The sequence below is a fragment of the Scyliorhinus canicula genome, chromosome 5 (assembly GCF_902713615.1).
Source record: "Scyliorhinus canicula chromosome 5, sScyCan1.1, whole genome shotgun sequence".
NCBI classification, from domain to species: Eukaryota; Metazoa; Chordata; class Chondrichthyes; order Carcharhiniformes; family Scyliorhinidae; genus Scyliorhinus; species Scyliorhinus canicula.
The window spans coordinates 134,266,045-134,288,538 of record NC_052150.1 but is presented as its reverse complement, the minus strand read 5'-3'; the positions used below and the strand labels follow the sequence as shown (position 1 = coordinate 134,288,538).

The window sequence follows — 22,494 nt, the reverse complement described above, 5'->3', positions numbered from 1 at the left end:
GGCGTGGGCCTAGCCCCTAAAGGTGCCCCGCCGGGTAGAGGAGAATCCCGGCCATGGTTAGACTTTTAATGCCAGGTTTTAAAAAAATTGAATTCAAATTTCACTATCTACCATTGTGGGATTTGAACCCAGGTCCCCAGATTACTGGGTCTTTAGATTACTAGTGTAGTGATATTAGCACTATATTGAAGAGAAAGCTTTATTGAAGAGGAAGAATCGCTGTCCATAAGACAAGTTCATTTCAGTTCTATTTATTAATAATGGGTGAATAGGAGAAAAAATTGGGTTACTAGCCCAGGAAAGGTAGGTAAAGCAGAGATTATCAAGGAAAGCATAAGGGAAGAATATGGACTTGTTTTTAAGGAATTTGAGCCTAGCACAGTGATGTAAAGAAGTTACTCTGATGAATAATGTTGAATAGGAGGCATGGCACTGGAGGAGTAGATGAAATGAAACAAATAGGACAAACAAACCAATCATCGTTTCAATCCTCCAATTTAGTGATCAACAATGCATTTCCTTACAAAAAAATAAAGAACTGTTGTCAGTCCCTATTTACCCTTTACCTTCAATCCACATTGTCACTATTGCTGAAAGCGTGGGATAGTTCAGCCAATGCAGTATGTTTTGGCAATTTATTGATATCTACACTTGGAGATGTGTTAAAAATCCCTTTGAACAATGTTTATGGTTATTTTTTTTAAAATCATTTCAAGAATGATACTGTGATTATGCATTCCCAAGGTATCATCCCAAAATATTCATCCAAAATTTAGCACCGATACCTCAATCACAAGCTAATCAATTGTTTGTGTATTCTTACTGAAGTTTGAGTACTATTAATGTTTCTAGATGGCAAAATACAATAAGAATTAAATTATAATAACAATGAATCCAGGTCACTCTCTTCATTTTTTAAGATATATTTCTTATGGAAAAATATATGTAGAGAATGTGAACTCCATCCTGCACCATGTTTTACAATATTTCTGTATCATCTAATTTCATTTGAAGTTTAACTAGGTCATTGCAAGGCAGCCTTAAGAGAGAACTTTAGCTGCTAGGATTTCCTGTGTTATTTGTCTTGGGAACTGTGAATAAAGTGAAATTACAATACTGTCTAAGGCTAGATTGGAATGATTTGTCTCTGATCATGGTGACTATTAAAGCATCAACCATACTACATATGAAATTTCAGTAAGCTTTGCCTGAAGACTGACTTAATAAATCCTTTCCAGAAAATAAAAATCAGCTGACCATCCTTCTGGGGGGGTATACTTAATATTGATTATGCACATATTGAGAAATAATTGGGAGAGAAATCTGTCAACTGGAAAAGGTCTGCTTTGATCTAATGTGAGAGATTCTGCATAGAACACTGGAACAGTGACTACAGTTCCAGAAATAAGTATTTAAATGGCTGTAAAGTGCTTTTGGAACATCTTGAGGTTGTGAAAGGTTTTCAGTAAATGCAAGGTTTTTTTTTCTTATGGTTAGCAGCTCTCCTGTCTCCCAGCTCATTCAGTTCAACCATATTCTCACGATTTGTTGGTGAGAAAGAGACTTGACACACATCAAAGCTCATCAAAGAATTCAGGTTGAAGATACTTTTATTCTCGGAAGTTTAGTTTTTTCTTCCAGGCGCCCTATCGGTTATGCCTAGATTTAACCTTGTTCTGCTGAACTTGCATGTTGCTTCTTGCAGTAAATTCAATTTATAGTTGAGCCTGTCTGACAGCTTGATATTCTTTTGCCTATCAAAGAGGGTGCATGCATAGTTGGCAGGTCACGTGAAACTTCTATGTAAAGTCACTTTGATGTGAAGATGGCAGCGTTGGACTGGGGTGGGCATAGTAAGAAGTCTTACACCACCAGGTTAAAGTCCAACAGGTTTGTTTCGTAAGATCATCTTGTATCATTGACTTTGTGGTTGTGGAACCCACCTCTTCACTCACCTGATGAAGGAGCTGCGCCTCGAAAGCTAGTAATTTGAAACAAACCTGTTGGACATTAACCTGGTGTTGCAAGACTTCTTGAAGTAACTTGGTAAAAGGACCACATTTGGTATGCTAACCTGATCACTCCATGAATTGCAACATAAGTACTGGATTGTAGGACGTGTGTGCATTCTGCAAATGTTATCTTTTGATGTGAATGGGAATAAGCTGTTGTGAGAAAGCCTGCATTGTAGTAAATAAGTAATATTACCACAAGATGACAAGATATATGCTTAAAATATAACAATGAATTTCTGTCAAATTAACTCCTTATTTACAATTAGTTTATATCGAATACTTGATCTGTAAATTGCCAGCTTGCCACAGAAAGAATGAAAACAGAACGTGTTATTTTTGGAAAGCACATACCATCCTTGCAGATAGGGCAGCACTGATCAGGTTCATACACTGGATCCACACATTCAACCTGAGCACATTCTGCTACGGAACAGTGCACTTCCCCATTGGGCTCACAGCGGCACTTTTCGCAGGGAGAAACCTAAAACGGAAACAGCATTTGAAAGTGACAGGACGAAGCTCACTTTATACGAATTACAGAACCGGACATTAAGAGCACTTTATGATGATCTTTGGGATGGGATTTATGGCTCATAAATGAATGAATGGGCCTTAAAGATCCCTGGTGTCTTAGCTCTGCATTGTGATTGAATTACATGCAAAATTTGAATGACAAAGAAAAATGTAAAGAGATGAAAAGAAGGTATGTTTAATGTACAATATTATTTTCCATATTAGTTACACTGTAAGCAGAGGCATGGAGAGTGCTAGTTATTCGATTTTCCATCATGTGTTTAGAATGTTAGTAATATGAACATTACTTCAAAAAAAATTCAAAGGAAAGCAGTCTTCACGATAAAATGTGATAAGACGCATCATCTAATTTCAATAAAGGTAAGGTAAAAGTCACCTAGATGACAATAGGCTGCGTTCCCCTGCTGACTGGTGGTAATTTAAACTGAGGATTACCGCACCTCAGGTTAGGGGCAAAATTGAGATGCAGAGCCTTCATGAATAACCTAATTGAAAGAACACATGATTGAATCAACAATTCTAAGTTCCTTCAAACACTGAGTTGGGGGCTGCAGGGAACAGGGGGACGGGGGAAGGCTAGGGAAGCAAGTGAGAATGTGAGCACATCTGAGAGTCTCAACGTTCTGTGGCTTCTCAAATAACGAAGGGGGGTGTTAGCATTGTGTGATTTTTTTTCATGATTTGAGGCAAGCACTAAAATCTGTTCTTTTTAAAATTTACATGCCTATACAATTCCACTTGATAAACTGTGACAAATATAAACTTGAACTCCAGCAAAGCAATGGCCAAAATAACTATTGCACTGTAAGTACACATGATTGGTAACATTAACTCTGAAGACAATGTTGTTCTACACATTTAAGTGTAACTCAAATAGTACAAACAAATGATAAGTGAATATGATAGTGAATAATGTCAAAGAGCTGGATAACCTGGACTCGGATATCACAATTTTGGATAAAGGTTGTGTTTTCTGTTTAGAAATAGATATTTTTTACTTTGTTCTCAGGATATGGGCAACAATGGCAAGGTCAATTTTTTCCCCATCCTAGTTGACCTGCGAAGATCGTAGGCCTTTCCCCTAATTACCAAATATTTGCACATTTTTGTAGATGGTTAGGCCACTTCAGAGAGCAGTATAAATCAACTTACAGAGTGACCAAGTGCTATATGCAGGGCAGACCAGGTAAAAAGTGGCAGATTCCCTTCCTTGAAGGACATAGGGGAGGCAGTGGTCCAGAGACCCAGGGTAATGTTCTAGGCACCCAAGTTCAAATCTCGCCACGGCAGATGGTGAAATTTGAATACAATAAAAATCTGGAATTAAATGTCTGATGATGACCATGAAACCATTGTCCACTGTTGTAAAGACCTATCTGCTTCAGTAATGTCCTTTAGGGAAGGAAATCTGCCATTCTTACCTGCTTTGACCTACATGTGATTCCTACATGTGATTCCAGACCGACAACCACAGCAATGTGGTTGACTCTGAAATACATTCTCGTTCAAGAGCAATTAGAGATGGGCAATAAATGCTGGCCCAGCCAGTGATGCCCACATCCCATGAATGAATAGAAAAAAGAGGAAACCAGTTGAGTTTTGATAACATTCAAAGTTCTGATGATCTTCAAAGGCTAAATCCAAAAATGTATACGTCACTGCAGAATGACCTGTGTGTGGCTCTAGTGATTTCTATTCTAAATTTCCAGGAAACAAGCCACAAAATTTATTCAATTCATTCTGTAACTTGCCATGTTGCAATTTAAGTTCATAATTCTTGGGACCAGTCTTATACCATAACCACTACGGCAGCACACCTTAACAGATTCGCTAAAACTAAGGTTGTCACTTCTTGCATTCTTTGTGAATTTTGTGAGTGCCACGAAGAATCCAGCATGGGTTTGTAGAGTGAAACAGAAAGTAACTGTATTTACAATATGTACACAGGGCCAGTGATTCCCTCTCTAGCCGGTACCACACTGGCCACCTCCATTTATACAGCTGCAAAGCTAATGATTGCACCCCACCCCCCCACCATTGGGGGAGCTCATATTCCCGAAAGAACATGGGGCAACCAATTGTCCCCAGACAATAGGATCCGCGCAGGTTATAACAGCGAACATACTGTCTTCTTTCAAGGATTGGCACAGTACCTTTGGCCTTTGGGACCTGGCAACAATCCAGGCTGAACTGGATAAGACAAAAATATTTTCTATCTGCCAACTGGAGGGATTTACGTGAGCGGAGTATTGGACAGCTTCATCAGCATTGGTCCATCATAAAAAACTAATAACAATTCAACACAAATGTATTTTAATTCACCCATCTTACCAAGACAGCTCATGCATGGTCAGATCAAAAGATGAGTATAAAAAATATTGGTTGTCGTCTAAGGACAAGTTTAAAGGACCCTCTTAAAACATAAGTACATAGGCATTGGGGGCAGGAGTAGACCAAAAGGCTCATCAAGCTTATTTGACCATTCAAAATAAATTGTGACTGATCTTCAGCTTCAATTCGACTTCCATCCACTCCCAATATCCTTTGATTCCCTGAATGACCAAAAATCTATCTACTTCAACGATTCATAATGCTCTACGTTTTTCATTCCACAGCCTAGGGAAACAACCTCCCAGTGTCTACTCTGAGAAGCCTCTTCAGAATCATAGAATCATAGAATTTTCAGTGTAGAAGGAGGCCATTCAGCCCATCAAGTCTGCACCAGCCTTTGGAAAGAGCCCATGCCTCCACCCCATCCCCGTAACTCCACCTAACCGTTGGACACTAAGTGGCAATTTAGCATAGCCAATGCACCTAACCTGCACATCTTTGGACTGTGGGAGGAAACCGGAGCATCCAAAGGAAACCAACGCAGACACGGGGATAAAATGCAAACCCCATGCAGTCACCTGAGGCCGTAATTGAACCTGGGATCCTGGAGCTGTGAGGCAGCAGGGCTAACCACTGTGCCACCGAGATGAGATCAATCTTCTAAACTTCAGAGAGTATAGGCCCAATTTACTCAGTTAACCCCATGGAACAGTCTAGTGTAGCCATGCTGGCCACGCAAAATGGACACTGAGCCAAACTAAAATGGAAGGCTGCTGGGAAACAGACAGTTCAGCCAGAACAGCAGTCTGCAAAGAGCAGTTTGCATTCTGCAGCAGCAGAAACCAGTTTGGGCTCAGGTGAAGAGACCTTAGCTAGGTGCAAATGGCAAAACGCTTTGCATGCTAATGAGGCCATCAGACTTGAACACCCACACAATAGATACATTTGGTTCTGAATGGACACATTCCAATCAAGACCCAGACATCGAGGCACCAGAAACCTCCGAACAAAAGGACATAAGAAACGCCCCCTCCATCACGGAGACCCCCTCGCATTGGGGAATTAATCCAGTATCGATAAGAAATTGATCCAATAGGTAGAGCCCGCCCGAGAAGAGGGAAGGACAACGGAACCCCTATAAAAGATAGGGACCTCGTGTTGTCCGGTCTGTTAAACCTGTGCTCCGGCCCCGACTGACACCTGGTATCCTGACTCCAGCCGTTGAGCACCAGCCGCCGAAACCGTAAGTTCAACGCTCGCTACGCGATCCAAGCCCGCTAGACTCCCAAGTGCCAGAACGCTTGCTGAAGGCTGCAGACAAAACCAGGACGAAGGCCTCGTTCTCTGACCTTGCCTGTTCCTGTTAGATAAGTATTCTGTTTGCTTATGTTTAGTTGTAGCTTAGTCTCTTAGTGTGTGTGTGCATGAGTATTTATTATTAACTGTATAATAAATATTGATCGTTTGAACTTGACTAATCGGTGTATCGTCTTTATTACTTTGAATTTGACCTTGGAATACTTGTGACGTTGCCTATACGGCAGCTGGCGACTCCAGAGCTTAAATAATTACATAGAACAGAGCCTAGCAGTGTTAAGCACACGTCGAACTCGGAGGCGTGTTAATACACTCCAATAAACGCGTTTTACGCCCATAGTAAAACGTGCAACATTTAGTGGCGACATCCGCCGGGACCCTGTTGTAAGTGGAAACACCACAGTGTCCAGGACCCTGAAATTTGAATTAGAACTCCAAATTGCAGAGAAAGAAAGAGATCACAAGTATTCAAGGTGTTCAAAATAATAAGCGAAATTCGGAAGTGTGTTTTAGTGCATGCGTACTAACAGGGCTGTAAGGTAAAACTGAAAGCTTTTTGTTGCGACAAACTTTCGGTAGTTTTGTAATCGGAAAATAGCGTAAGCCGTACCCTTTTCTCAAAACACCACCCCAGCAACCCCCTGTTCCAAATTATAAAAAGAGAGTCAGAGGAAATGGCCATGCAGGCAATGGAACGTCTGATGGATCCAGCAAAGTTTGTGGTCGCAGCGACCAGCAGCAGTAGCAGAGTAGGCCAGTGTCCCACGTGGGAGCTGGAACTCCGCAAATATTTACAAGGAAAGGGATGGCCCCTTTGGAAAGAGTTTTGTGCAAATGAGGAGACAGGTCCCGGAAGTATAGGTCATACTTGGTGGGAGAACCTCTCTCAGATACACAAAAAGAGTTTAGGTAAAGCACGCAAGCCGATGGCGATTGTGTCCTGCTTGGCACAGTTGCGAGGCGCAGAGGAGGTCATCAGGACGCTCCGGGCAGATTTAGAGGAAAGGAACCGAATGAGTAAGGTCGATGTCAGGGACATCGAGAAAGAAAACCTGGAATTAAAAGGGAAGTTGGCAGAGAAGGGTAGAGAGGTGGATGATGCCAAGAGGGCTCACCAGTCTTGTCTAGCTCATCTGAACAGTTCCCAGACCCAGTATGAGAAAGCCTATCAGGACGTGCAACGTGCCGTTCTGATAAGACAGGAATCGGAGAAGCAGGTGGAGGCATTGCAGAGGCAATGTTCGGATCTCAAAGCAGCTTTGAGAGCACTCCACGCTGCAACGACCGAACAAAGACAAAGCACAGTTGACCACGCGAAATGCAGAAAACAGATTGCGGAACTGCAATCTCTGCTTTCGGTGCAGAATGGCTTCCAAAGCACCTTTGGAGCTCAGTTAGATGGGGAAAACGCCCCAGATTGGCAGGAATTAAGCGAGACAGCGCAGCGTTATGTTCAGGGAACATGTGCGCCCGCAGCTCACCAGAAACGACAGGCACCCCAACCCCCCACAGCTCAGATCATAACCGCACCCATGAATCCCGTAACCACACAGAGGAAAGCCGAATCAGAAGGCGCCCCAGACATAACTTACACCACCCCTTTAACAGTAACCCAGCTAAGGGACGCTTGTGAAAAGATCACTCCGTTCCTCCCCACCGCAGACCCCCACCAGTTCTTTGCGAAAGTAAAACAGCAGGCTACCATGTACGGCCTGGATGAGAGAGAGCAGGTTAAGCTCACCGTGCTGAGCTTAGACCAGAGTGTAGTGGCAGCCCTCCCCGACCCACAAAACGTGGCAGGAGGCAGCCTAGAGGAGATGCACACTGCTATTTTAGATGCCATCGGGTACAATAGAGGTGACCCCGTAGAAGGCTTGAATAAGTGCAGGCAGAAGAGATCTGAACACCCCACAGCATTCGCCGGAAGGCTGTGGATTCACTTCAGCGCAGTTTTCGGACAGCTAGATAGAGCGCATTTAACCCGCGAAAACATGGTTAAGTGGACGCGCACAATTATCTCACACGCAACAGAGGCAGGACAGAGCGCTTGCAATAATTACGACCCCTCAGAAGAGGCCCATAACGAGAAATGGGTCCTCAAAAGATTGTCCCGCGCTTGGGAGCAATCGCTTCAGGCAAAAGCAAAGGTTAGATCCCCAGAAGAGGCTCAGGCTGCTGCAGATATCCAAGCAGTCAGAGAGCACCAGAAGCCCGCATGGGTAAATGAAGGCAAGAGCAGCCCTCAACAGAAAGGACAGGAATGCTATAACTGTGGACAGTTAGGGCATTGGGCAAAAGAGTGCCAAGCACCCCAGCGATCTCAGAGAGGCCAGCAGACAGGCACTCTGAACCGCAACAAAGCAAAACCCATCCACAATGTAGCAGTACAGTCAGGACCCACCAATGTGGACGAGACGAACTGACGGTGTTCGGGCTCCCCCACTTGGGTCTGTGACACACTATGGGACTCATCAGGGAGGCCCGTAGTCACGGCAAAAGTCAAAGGGAAGCCCATAGAGTTATTGTGGGACACAGGAGGATCCCGCACCACCATTAACTCCACAACCACGGCACACGCAGACACGTGGCCGACCACCTCCACCATCACACTTAGCGGGTTCACCGGACACTCGCAGCAGGGACATATCACAGCACCCGTAGCGATCCAGCTAGGGAACATTAGCACAAGGCACCCCGTAGTTTTAGTAAATCTTCCCCGGACAGCAGAGCACATCCTGGGGATAGATTTTATGAACGCCCACAGCTTGTCGTTCGACCCAGTGAACCAGTGTGTCTGGCGAATGGCGAGATCAGACAGAGCCCCAGCCACCCTCACAGTAGGAGACTACGCTAATCGGATTAGCGCAGTGGGAGAGTACTCATTCGACCTGACTACACTCCACACCGACAGACAAATTAAGGCCCTACTAAACAAACACAGGACAGCATTTGCAAGTCACCGTCATGACTGTGGCAGAATGACTGGACAAGTTCATGTTACCGGACAGGACCCCCGACCGCAAAAGCAGTATAGATTTCCCCTCGAGGCAGAGGTGGAAATAGAAAAAGTTATAGGCAGCTTGTTGGACCAAGGTGTACTGAGAACGGTAGCCTCCACCAACAATGCCCCTATTTGGCCAGTGAGGAAGCCCGATGGATCATGGCGTCTGACCATCGATTATCGGGAACTCAACAAAGTAACCCCCGCAGTAGCCCCAACGGTAGCTACTAGTCCCGAGACCATGCTCAAGCAGGGTCTCAACGCCAAGTACTTCACGGTATTGGACATCAGTAATGGATTCTGGTCAATACCATTGGCAAAAGCGTGCCAATACAAATTCGCATTCACTTTCAAAACTCAGCAGTACACGTGGACATGCCTCCCACAAGGATTCCACAATTCCCCCTCCATTTTCCACCGACAGCTGGCAAGTGGATTAGAGAAATTTTCCCGACCCGATTGTCTGGTACAGTATGTAGACGACCTACTACTGCAGACAGACACAAAGGCAGAGCACATTTCGCTTCTGGCCGAACTCCTGGAACTCTTAACTGAAATTGGCTGTAAAGTTAACCCGAAAAAGGCCCAAATATTGGAAAGTAAAGTGATGTATTTGGGATCAGTCATCACGCACGGCAAACGCGAGATCGAATTCAAAAGAATTGATTCGATTGTCAAATTGCCCCTTCCCCAGAATGTATCAGCCCTCCGGTCGTTTTTAGGACTGGTTGGCTATTGTCGGAACCACATAGACGGATTCGCGACAAAAGCCGCCCCACTTTCAGACCTCCTTAAGAAAGGAGCCCCCTGGGAATGGCTTCCGCAGCATACAGGCGCTGTGGAAGAGTTGAAACGAGCCCTTAGTGCAGCACCCGCGCTGCTAGTCCCCGACCAACTTTCACCGTACGCAATCGAGGTAGCTAGCACAGATCTAACCCTCTCGGCCGTGTTGCTTCAGGAACGGCACGAGCAGCTAAGACCAGTGGCTTATGCCTCCCGACTGTTAGACCCGGTAGAACAAGGATTTTCAGCCTGTGAGAGGCACCTCCTTGCTGTCTTCTGGGCAGTGCAGTATTTCTCATACATCACCGGACTCAACCCCATTACTATTCTGACCGAACACACACCCACACAGCTACTACTAGACGGTCGACTGAAGGACGGTTCAGTTAGCCAGATTAGGGCAGCTAGGTGGACCCTACTTTTACAAGGACGGGACATTACAGTGAAACGGACACGCACACACACATACTTAGCCGACAACCTCCAATACCCCGGACAGCCCCATGACTGTGAAATTGTAGCTCCCCTGCATAACACAGGACCCTTTTTAGCAAAAACACCCCCCAGGAAGATAGGGAACCCGAAACAAAGCCCCCAGCCCACAGACACGTGTGGACCCTTGAGGATTTATGTAGACGGTTCCTCCACAGTTTTAAATGGTGAGCGTATCACAGGATGCGGCATCTATGTAGAGGACGCGCAGGGGCGCGCTCTCGAAGAGATAGCTCTTAAGTTACCAGGTCACTTAGGTGCGCAGGCAGCAGAGCTAGCAGCCATAGCGTACATAGTGGACCACCCCGATTCTTTCCCCAGCCCAGCAGACATATATTCAGACAGCTTATATGTCTGTAACAGTTTAACCGATTTTCTGCCCCTGTGGAGGACACGAGGTTTTGTCTCCGCAGACGGGAAACCCCTTCCATCAGCCCCTCTACTCCAGCATATTTTAGCGAAAGCGAAGGACAGGACCTTCGGCATTATAAAAGTTCGCAGCCACCATAGGTCATCACCCCCTGGGAATGTAAAAGCCGACGCGTTGGCTAAGGCAGGTTCCAGGAGAGGACACTTATGGACCCCCCCAGCTAGTGCACCAGCTAGCGCCCCTGTGAGCGCAGTCCAAGTCTCACAGACTGATATTAAAGATCTCGTGGCAGCACAAAAACAGGACGGAGACCTCAGGGAGGTTTTCAAGGGAAACTTTGTGCCTGCTTACGAGCACTTTAAACACGCACTGACCACACATGAGGGTGTGATCATTAAGGACCGACTTTATGTGGTCCCACAGCAGGACAGGAATCAGATGATTGCCTTGTTCCATGACGGACACGGGCATCAGGGAATTGATGCAACAACGAGGCACCTCAGGCAACTCTGTTGGTGGCCTGATCTCAGGAATGATGTAACGCACTACATTGAGAATTGCCTGATTTGTGCTCAGAATAACCCGGACAGGTATTCTAAGAAGGCACAACTTCGGCATACTCGCCCAGTTAACGGCCCTTGGACAAACCTCCAGATCGACTTTATAGGTCCATTGCCCCCTTGTCGGAATGGCTATAAATACGTTCTGGTGGTGATAGATACCTTTACCAAATGGGTAGAGGCATTTCCCTCACGAACAAACACAGCTAAGACAGCTGCAAAGATCCTGACCCACCACATCTTCACGAGATGGGGTTTACCCCGAAGTATCGATTCGGACCAGGGATCTCACTTTACAGGACGGGTCATGAGGAACGTCCTGACAATATTCGGAATCAAACAGAACTTCCACATTGCGTATCATCCACAGTCCAGCGGGATTGTGGAGCGCATGAATCGGACCCTAAAAACTACCCTTAGGAAAATGGTTCAACACAACAATTCCACATGGGATTCAGTGCTCCCCTTTGCACTTATGTTCATAAGGAACACTGTCTCCACATCGACAGGATACACACCACACACACTCATGACCGGACGCCCTATGAAAGGTACAGAATTCCTTTTAGGACTGGACATGACAAGCCCCGAAGTGACGGCCCTCACACATGAAAAGGCAGTTAAAGAACTAGTTGAGACTGTGAGGTCTGCACAGCTCGCAGCCGCAGTCCAGCTAGGGAAACGCCGACAGCAACGGACTGCCTGTTTCAATAAGACCGTACACACCACAGAATTTCAGGTTGGGCAACAGGTAATGTTATCTGTTTATAACCCCAGCAGTTTTTTGGCTCCAAAATATTCCGGTCCCTACTCAATTTCGGACAAAATTAGCCCCTCCGTTTACAGGATAAAGTATCCTAATGGGAAGACCGCGTGGTTCCATATAAACCAGTTAAAGGCATATGGAACACAGGCCAACCATGCCCACCATGTCCTGCTAGACGCAGCAGAACACTTCACCCCGCCCACCAGAGACACTTTTCCACCATCCCCCTCACAGACCAGTACATCAACGGACTCGCCCACGACTCCGCCCACAGACCACTACAGACCACGCCCCGACACGCCCACAAGCTGCCACAGCAGAGACAGTAGGACAGACACTGACTCTGAAGACAGCGACACCACACAGCCATACAGCCCACATTGCACCAACTACGACCCCGACTCCAGTGACCCCATGGAAGTCACTTACCTCAAAAACCCCGAACCACCACCCGACCCCGACTACCCCGACAACACACTCGACGCTACACAATGGCACAGGGACAATTCCTACAGACTTGTCCGCAATGACGAGAGTGACCCCCGGTCACACAACTCCAAAATTGCATGCCTGATCCACACAAGGGTGTGGGATCCGGGAGAGCAGGACGACACGGTGTCTGACTCCCGACACGGCAACCCCTTTGTGACCCTGTTCACAGAGGCAGAATCAAAGTGAGGTGTCCAGATGATGTAAGATAGGAATCGTTTGAGGGAAACGATGTCCTTTCTGATGGAACCTGCACGTATGTTTGTCTTCGTTTTATGTTTGTTTGTCTCCGGATTGTACAATGTTTCAGTTGGAGGATGGACATCTTCTTTTCAGCTGAAAAGATTGTGACCACCTCACATACACGTTAGCTTGTCCGCAGATACTTCTGAGAACTTCGGTTTGATTGGAGATCTTTTCCAAAGTTGTAAGGCCACACGCCAAATAGTTTGTCCGCAGATATCTCTGAGAACTTCAGGGATGTCCTCAGTTGGAGCATCTTGGCTCCCTTGGTTTTTTTAGGTGCCCCTCTATTCGGCGAAATAGAGGCTGCAAGTCATGGTAAACACATTCGTACCCGTTTTTCCAGGTTACTCAGGCAGTGGACAAACGGCACTGAGGACCCGCCCTGTCTGAGAACCAACCCTTGGTCAGCCAAGCTCGGGTATGGCACAGCACGCCCTACCCGGGGATCCCATCCAACTCGTACCCGTAAGCGGCCCATACGCAACTCATTCGGATGTTTCTTTCCAAATTTGTTTTCATTTTAGGTTAGGTAGCCCTTCGGCCGCCATCCCACATGCTATTTACATCCGGAAACATTCGGATGGTAAATCAGCAAAGCCTGCGAGACGGCTCGCAGAAGGAAGGATTGTTAGGTGTATGCTGGTCTTTAAATTCGCTTTTTGAAAAAAAAATGAGGGGAGTCACAGGGTGTGACTTAGCCAGTCATTTTTAAGGGTCAATTGGGTTTTGAAAGACAGATGCACTAACAAGTAAAGGTCTTAAACTGTGTATTGACAGATACTGTGCTTGATCCCAAAGGTTTCAAAGGACGAGACAGAGGTCGAAGCCAGGATTGTCAATACCGGAGGAAGAAGGAAGAGAAAGAAGAAGAACAGCAAAATGATGGAAGCCCACTTATTACTATTTAATGTCATATGTATATGTGTGGAAACAAGACACGTTTCCCCCTCAACCCCTCACTGATTACAACACTCTGTAAATAAAATTCAGCCATGTATTATATTGTTCCATACTCGACTGCCGAGTTGGGAAGTGTTATGTTGTGGTGTGAATGGTTAAGATTTTAGAGTGATTAAATGTTTAAGTTAAGGTTAAGGTTAATAGTGATAGGTAGAGGTTCCCAATTGTAGTAATGCATGTCCCTTTGACATAGGGCCAAGTAGAAATGTTAGTTAAAATTTTTTTTTCTCTTCTTCCCATAGTTTAGAACAGAGTAGAACAGGAACTGGCAAGAGGTCAGAACACAAGGAGGCAAAGTACATAGGTGATCCTTCACAATAGTATGATTGTGAGGATCACAAGGAGGGAATGTAGCCATGCTGGCCACGCAAAATGGACACTGAGCCAAACTAAAATGGAAGGCTGCTGGGAAACAGACAGTTCAGCCAGAACAGCAGTCTGCAAAGAGCAGTTTGCATTCTGCAGCAGCAGAAACCAGTTTGGGCTCAGGTGAAGAGACCTTAGCTAGGTGCAAATGGCAAAACGCTTTGCATGCTAATGAGGCCATCAGACTTGAACACCCACACAATAGATACATTTGGTTCTGAATGGACACATTCCAATCAAGACCCAGACATCGAGGCACCAGAAACCTCCGAACAAAAGGACATAAGAAACGCCCCCTCCATCACGGAGACCCCCTCGCATTGGGGAATTAATCCAGTATCGATAAGAAATTGATCCAATAGGTAGAGCCCGCCCGAGAAGAGGGAAGGACAACGGAACCCCTATAAAAGATAGGGACCTCGTGTTGTCCGGTCTGTTAAACCTGTGCTCCGGCCCCGACTGACACCTGGTATCCTGACTCCAGCCGTTGAGCACCAGCCGCCGAAACCGTAAGTTCAACGCTCGCTACGCGATCCAAGCCCGCTAGACTCCCAAGTGCCAGAACGCTTGCTGAAGGCTGCAGACAAAACCAGGACGAAGGCCTCGTTCTCTGACCTTGCCTGTTCCTGTTAGATAAGTATTCTGTTTGCTTATGTTTAGTTGTAGCTTTATTAACTGTATAATAAATATTGATCGTTTGAACTTGACTAATCGGTGTATCGTCTTTATTACTTTGAATTTGACCTTGGAATACTTGTGACGTTGCCTATACGGCAGCTGGCGACTCCAGAGCTTAAATAATTACATAGAACAGAGCCTAGCAGTGTTAAGCACACGTCGAACTCGGAGGCGTGTTAATACACTCCAATAAACGCGTTTTACGCCCATCGTAAAACGTGCAACACTAGTAAACCTTTCCAGTTCTGCGCCCAATGCAAGTATTTCTTCCTGAAATATGGAAACCAAAACTACGCACATTATTCAAGGATTGATTTCATCATCGTCCTGTACAATTTCAGCAAGATTTCTTTATTCTTGTACTCCAATCTTCTTGCAATTGTTATAACCCCAGCTGACGTTACTTCTGGACAAGTCAGATCCCAAGATGGAACCCAACTTGATAGATCCTGGGCAGGATTGTCTGTTTCTGAGACTAAGTGTTAACGCCGGCGCAGAATTCGTGGACACCCTGACCTTCCCGTTGCTTGCCATTTTAACACAAGACACTGCCCACAGGTCTGTCCTTGGCCTGCTGCAATGTTGCAGTGAAGCTCAACGCAAACTGGAGGAACAACATCTCATCTATCGGTTAAGCACGCTATAGCCTTCCGGTCTCAACATCGAATTCGACAACTTTAGATAAAACAAAGCATAAAAAATACAGTGCATAAGGAGGCCATTCGGCCCATCGAGTCTACACCGACCCACTTAAACCCTCACTTCCCCCCTATCCCCGCAACCCAATAACCCCTCCTCACCTTTTTGGTCACTAGGGGCAATTTAGCATGGCCAATCCACCTAACCTGCACGTCCTTGGACTGTGGGAGGAAACTGGAGCACCCAGAGGAAACCCACGCCGACACAGGGAGAACATGCAGACTCCGCACAGACAGTGACCCAGCAGGGAATCGAACCTGGGACCCTGGAGCTGTGATTGGCTCTACCCCACCTCGATCCATTTCATCCCATTTCATTTTAACTGTCTTTTACCATTTCTTTCTTTCTTGTCTTTCTTTACATATATTTAACCCGCCATCTTATCCACCTTTCCTTATCCTTTCTCCCTTTTGCTTCTCCCTTCCCCTTGCGCCACATCTACATCTGTCACAGTTTTCCCTCTGATGTTAGTTTCTCTGCTGTTTGGCCTTTCACACCTTTTGTGCTCTCTGGGGACTGCCATTATCACTCTTTTCCTCTTGGTTTCTGTGGCTATTAGCACCCCGTTTCCCTGGGTTTCTGTGGCTATGACTCATCTTTCATTCTCACTCCACAATATAAATATTCCTCACTTTCTTTAACTTTTAGCTTTGACAAAGAGTCATCTGGACTGAAAACGTTAGCTCTTTTCTCTCCTTACAGATGTGGCCAGAACTGCTGAGATTTTCCACCATTTTCTCTTTGGTTTCGTAATTCGTTGAGTTCCATGACAGCAAAACTGGCGCACCTGGACCAATTCTTCTACTGTTAAGGGGTTCGCACCGGCGCCACGTGGAACACAATTGATTCCAATGAGAAATGGTGCCGGATTCGCCAGTTTCACGATTGATACTCAGGAGGCTGACAAGCTGCAGCCGCATATACACACTTCACTCCCCACACACACCATCCCAGCCAACAAGGTGGTAGTGAGGAAAACAACACCATGCTTCACTGATGCCAAGCTCAAGATCCTCCTGGACACGGTGGAGGAGAAGCGGAAGACCCTAGGTGGCCTAGGAAGGAGGCTGCCAGCCGCCGCCATTCACCATACCAGGGCACAGATGGCAGAGATGGTGAGCGCCGTGGGCAGCACCATCCAGGCTGGCCCACAGTGCAGGAAGAGACTGCACAACCTCCTCAGGGCAGTCAGGGTGACAAGGTGGCACTGTGCCCCTGGCATTATCCCCACCTGCACACCTGTAACCCTAACCCCCAACCCGAAAGGCAGCAGAATCCCTCCCTGCACCACATGCCGCCTTGGCCGGGTGCCCTGGCCAATGAGGCTGCCAACCCCCTGGACTGTCTAACACTGTCATTTTCTGTTACACCCCTCCCCCCGCACTCCCCCAAGAGAAGGCCGCCCACAAACACCAGGAGCCAGAGAAGACTGGAAGGGGTCTGCCGGACAAGTGGCCCCTCACCATGGCAGAGCAGAGGGCCCTGGACGTGGTCAGTGGCCTGGAGGAAAGGGAGGTCGTTGGGGTGAAGTTCCGCCATGGATGAGAAAGTGAGACACTGCTGAGTGCGGTTCACCCCCACCGCCAGCACTCACCCTCCACCAACCCAGAGACTCTCACCTCGGTTGGGCACTTCAGTGAAGAGCATCCAGGGTCACTATCTGGTGCGCACCACATAGCTGATCTAGTACAGCAGGTGGAGGTAGGAACACCCGAGGGGGCGGGCAGTCAGAGGGCAGACCGATCCCAGGGACTAGCTGCCATTCAGATGGGTTTCGGGCTTCTGGAACGGACAGTCCCATTGATCATGGAGATGCAGTCGCAGAGCCAGAGACTACACGAGGGGTTCTCAGCGAGCATCCAGTACCTGCAGGTGCAGTTGGAGGAGTCCAAATGTGTGCAGGAGAAGGAGGTTGTGCTGGTCATCCGTGCCACCCAGGCCAAAACTGCACAGTGGCATCCTCGATGGAAGCATTGGGGCCAACGGTTTTGTCTATGGTCAGCATGTCCAAGGCTTGGGGCATTCTGTGCAGGCATTGGCTGAGGCCCAGAACAGGTTGCCGCCTCACACGCTGTGCCACCTGCAAATCGCAGTGGCGATTCTGAGCGTGGCCCAGTCACAGCGAGCCACAGCTGGGAACATTGCAGCATTGCCCAGGCGCTGACCAATGTGGCGCAAACACAGAGGGAGGTGGCCCAGACCCAGAGATAGATGGCGCAGTCACTGGCTGAGCTGACACAAACCCAGAAGGTGGCGACACAGTCACAGCGTCATGTGGCGCAGTCCCAGGTAGAGATGGTCCATTCCCTGAGCTCCATGGCCATGAGCATGCAGACCGTTTTCAAGACCAGACTGGGCCTGCAGGACTGGCAGTGCCAGGTGGCGGGAAAGCCTCACTGGATAGCTCCGCTCGAACCCCCGTCCCTTGGAGTAGCCGGGGGCCATCGGGCATCCCGAGTGAGGAGGAGGTGATGGGGCCCATGCCGGTGACTCCTGCAGGGGAGGTGCCGGAACACCGCAGCACATTGGACTCCCTTCCTTACCCCTCCCACACCATCCCCTCCTGTTCCTGGTGAATCTGTTGGACAGAGGGCAGAACAGGGTGGCACCACGCCATTTGGGATGCCCGAACATCTAGGCCCGGGCACCTCAGAACATGACCGTCGACGGGGACCCAGGTCGCAGAGCGGGAATCACAGCAGTCCGCCTCCACTCCTGCTGTTCCATTTGGGGATCCACCAAGACCTAGCATTAGGGCCCATAAGGCCAGAAAGTTAGACACTAGTTAAGTTGGCATAGGTGCAGGGCACAGTTTAGTTACAGGGGCTAGAGCACAAATCTGTATATACATTGTCACATTAAACACCTGTTCACACTGTTACAACCTGCCTCGGTGCTCTGTCAAATGGGTGTGAGGGGTGGGTCTGGGCTGGCCAAGGAGAGGGTGCTGTGGGGGGCGTTGTGTGGCTGGAGGAATGACAGACATTGTGATTGGCCTGGGCTCCCAACCCTTCCCCCCTCCTCTCCCACCTCACCATCCACACCACCGTCACCCTTGGGATTCAATGAGACCGTGTGATGGAATGGTCAATTCGCATTCAGGGATCATCCAGGTGGTCGGCGGAAAGTGCTGCCATGCTGAGTCAGACGTTGCGAAACAATGTGGTGCACCAGAGCTCACCACACAGCAGGTTGTCATCATCCTCCATCCTATGGACCAGTCCCGGTGTTACTGCCAACCCAGGGCCCACACCCCTTAGTGTGGCAGACCATAGAACATAGAACATAGAACGATACAGCGCAGTACAGGCCCTTCGGCCCACGATGTTGCACCGACATGGGAAGTCAAAAACTAAAGGCCATCTAACCTACACTATGCCATTATCATCCATATGCTTATCCAATAAACTTTTAAATGCCCTCAATGTTGGCGAGTTCACTACTGTTGCAGGTAGGGCATTCCACGGCCTCACCACTCTTTGCATAAAAAACCTACCTCTGACGTCCTATATCTATTACCCCTCAATTTAAGGCTATGTCCCCTCGTGCTAGCCACCTCCATCCGCGGGAGAAGGCTCTCACTGTCCACCCTATCTAACCCTCTGATCAGGTATGTATCACAGAGGGGGTTGGGGCGAGGGGGTGACCAGGCGTGGGGTGGAGGTGTGTGCAGATGGCATGTGGTGGCCGTGCCCCTGGCCAGTTCCCACCCCCCCAGTTGATGAACCTGGAGGTGATCAGAACGTCCTGCATGCTTTTTCCCGAGCGCACACATCATGCGGCTTCCCTTGCCTGCCTGGGCTACATGTCCTGCCCATCATCCTCCTCATCGGATGAGGCCTGGTCTTCCTCTTCCTGCTCCAGCACATTGCCTCTCTGCTGTGCGATGTTGTGGAAGGTACAGCAGGCCGCTTGGATGCGGGCGACCCTCTCTGCACCATACTGGAGGGCCCCTCCAGAGCAGTCCAGGCACCTGAACCACATCTTCAGGAGGCCAAAGCACTGCTTGTTCACGCTCCTGGCTGCTGTATGGGCACCATTGTAGCACATCTCCGTGCCGGTCTGTGGCCTCCGGGTAGCCACGACCTGTCACCCAGGAGCCAACCCCCCAGCCAGGTCCCCACTTGGCGTGTGGAAGGACCCTTGGCGTAAACGTTCAGGACAACCGTTACCTTGATGGCCACCAGGAGCAAGTGTCCTCCCTCATAACCCCGCGGTGCCAGATGCTGTCTCATATTCTGCTGCTGCACGCTCTGCTTCTGCACGCTCCGCTGCAGCAGCTTCGTCCTCCTCCTCAAGCAGCTACAGCTCGTACAGCCACAGGGCATCCCCCAGGGGCTCTGGCGACTAACAGGAAGGCCACCATTGCACCATTGCTGGTTGAATTCCAATATCCATTGTCTGCAGGGGTTGAATGACCGACATGTTAGCATGGTGCAGCCCCCCCCTCTCTCATCCAGGTCCAACAGGCTACATCATAATTATAATAGTAATCTTATTATTACAAGGGCTTACATTAACACTGCAATGAAGTTCATGGTGAATCTGGCTCCGTCCCCACATATCCCCCCACCCCATCTCCGCACCTCTGACCCCATTGGTGCCCCCGGCCCTGGCACTTGTCCCTGATTTCAGGGGTACCATTGGCTGACACTGCCCTTGCCAGCTCCGTGGTCCTCACGACGCCTCCATAGGGGTCACAGTGGGCATTGCCCTGGCTGGGCTGCCGGCGAGTGGTGACCAGGTAGGGGGAAGGTATGGGTAGAGTGTGGGGGTTGGGGGCACCCATTCAGCCTGTGTCACTCTGCAGAACCAGGGGCCAAGGTGGGTTGTCAGTGGGGCGTGCAGCAAGATGGCTGCCTTGCAGGCCGTGGTAATGGCGGTCCGTGCCTGGACATCGTCCCAGTCCCGTGGGGGGTCAACCTGGCCACTCCGCCTGATTCCCCCATCATATTCCTCCTCTCCCAGCCCTGGCAAGGCCTCCTACACCCAGCACAGCCGGCCCGGCCAGTGTCCGGCCAGTCGCGCCTCTTTGTGTCCAATCTCCTCTCTCTCTCCCTCACCAGCCACGACGCCGGTTTCACGATTTTTAAATGCACAAGTGAACCGCGCCGCCGGGAACTTGACCCATTGGTGGCAGAGAATCGCAGAGGGCCAGGAGAATACCGGGCCGGGTCTGTTAATGATATGTAAATGGTGTTTACTTTACGTGCGTTCTGGTTCGCATTGACGCCACTATCGAGGTGACGGTGAACTGTGATTTGGCTTCAAATCAGCGGCCGCTGCGATTTTAGCGTTGGAACCTACTCTCCGCCCAATTGCGGTTCGCGATTTCAGCGTTGGCAAACGGTGAATCCCACCCATAGCTTTTATTATTTGTTTAGAGACAGAGGTACAGGACGCAGGTGAACTTTGAACAACAAAAAAACATTTATTATACAAAAAAAGATGAACTATAATATACTACTCCGTCACCTGTTGTGAAAAATCGGAAGAATATGACATTTGAAACATGAAAGTAACACTGAGAATGCCTGAAACTCTTTAATAAAAAGGAGAAGTCCCACAAGGGGTTAACAGCAGAAGCATGTTTCGAAAGCAGACAACTTCACAGACAGGGAAGAAAACAGATAAAAGCTTGATTTTAATTTACAAATTAGAAAAGTCATTTGATTGACTTAAACTTTTAAAGGTATATGAAAGGGAACAGTATTTCACAAATCTTTAAGCAAAGAATTATTTATTGAACATTTAAGAAAAGCAGACAGAATCTAAAGTTTAAAATAAGGAACAACTGTGTAGCCACCTGGGGTGGCCACGTCCCGATTCCAAAATGGATGCCCGCAAAGAGTGCAGGGAAAATTGGCCAGCCACAGGGAACACAAGCAGGTGCAAGGTTTCCTGTGTATTAGGATTTGCAGAACCCAGACAGAACCGAAACCAATAGCCATTTACATACTAATGAGAGATCCCCAGAAACAATCAGAAACATTGAAACGATCGGGACCAAGACAGACTCCCCGGCGCCAGTGGCAGTTAGGACAAAGGCAGGCCAACGAACACATAGGGCCCACCCAACAATCAGGGAACAACTCCAGTATTGGAGAAAATCGATGAGAACGATTGAGACCTGGTCCAATTAATTGGGACCAAGTCCGGGGTCCGCCCAAAAGGGCGCAAAACCCCTAGGACCTATAAGATAGCGTCCCGAAGTTCCGTTCGCTCTCTTGGCAACTCTCAAAGAACTCTTGACTGTGACTCTCAGCGAGGAGAGACCTGCCTAGCAGCTGCATCAACCAAGTAAGTCTCAAGTCAACGCACGCTACGAGATAGACGCTCCTAGCTACTATTCCGTACCAGTTTGAAGCCAGCAGATTCAGAACCGGACAAAGGCCATTGTTCCTCTGACCTGGTGGGCCATTCGAAAGCTCAGTATAGGCCTTTAGTTGTAGTGATAGTTTAGTAAGTAGAGCTTATGCATGAGTAGTGATTGACTGTGTGTATAATAAATGTGTATTGATTTAAAACTTACTAACTGGTGTATTGAGTTATTGATCAGCACTTGGCCTTGAACCTTGTGGTGGTATCAGCAAGATACCTGGCAGCACGGTAGCATTGTGGATAGGACAATTGCTTCACAGCTCCAGGGTCCCAGGTTCGATTCCCCGCTGGGTCACTGTCTGTGCGGAGTCTGCACATCCTCCCTGTGTGTGCGTGGGTTTCCTCCGGGTGCTCCGGTTTCCTCCCACAGTCCAAAGATGTGCAGGTTAGGTGGATTGGCCATGATAAATTGCCCTTAGTGTCCAAAAATGCCCTTAGTGTTGGGTGGGGTGGCTGGGTTATGGGGATAGGGTGGAGGTGTGGGCTTGGGTAGGGTGCTCTTTCCA

The 22,494-nt window shown here is 48.1% G+C and overlaps 1 protein-coding gene across 3 annotated transcripts in view; it reads right to left on the bottom strand.

The window, feature by feature from the left end:
- vwc2 (von Willebrand factor C domain containing 2) overlaps positions 1–22,494 on the bottom strand; it is a 347,646-nt gene that overhangs the window by 250,227 nt on the left and 74,925 nt on the right. For 2 of the 3 annotated variants that reach the window (XM_038797717.1, XM_038797716.1), the window contains exon 3: positions 2,367–2,496. The exons of the other annotated variant lie outside the window; for it this stretch is intronic. In XM_038797717.1, coding sequence (XP_038653645.1) covers positions 2,367–2,496 — 130 coding nt within the window. The remainder of the gene's footprint in view (positions 1–2,366; positions 2,497–22,494) is intronic. 3 annotated transcript variants of the gene reach the window in all.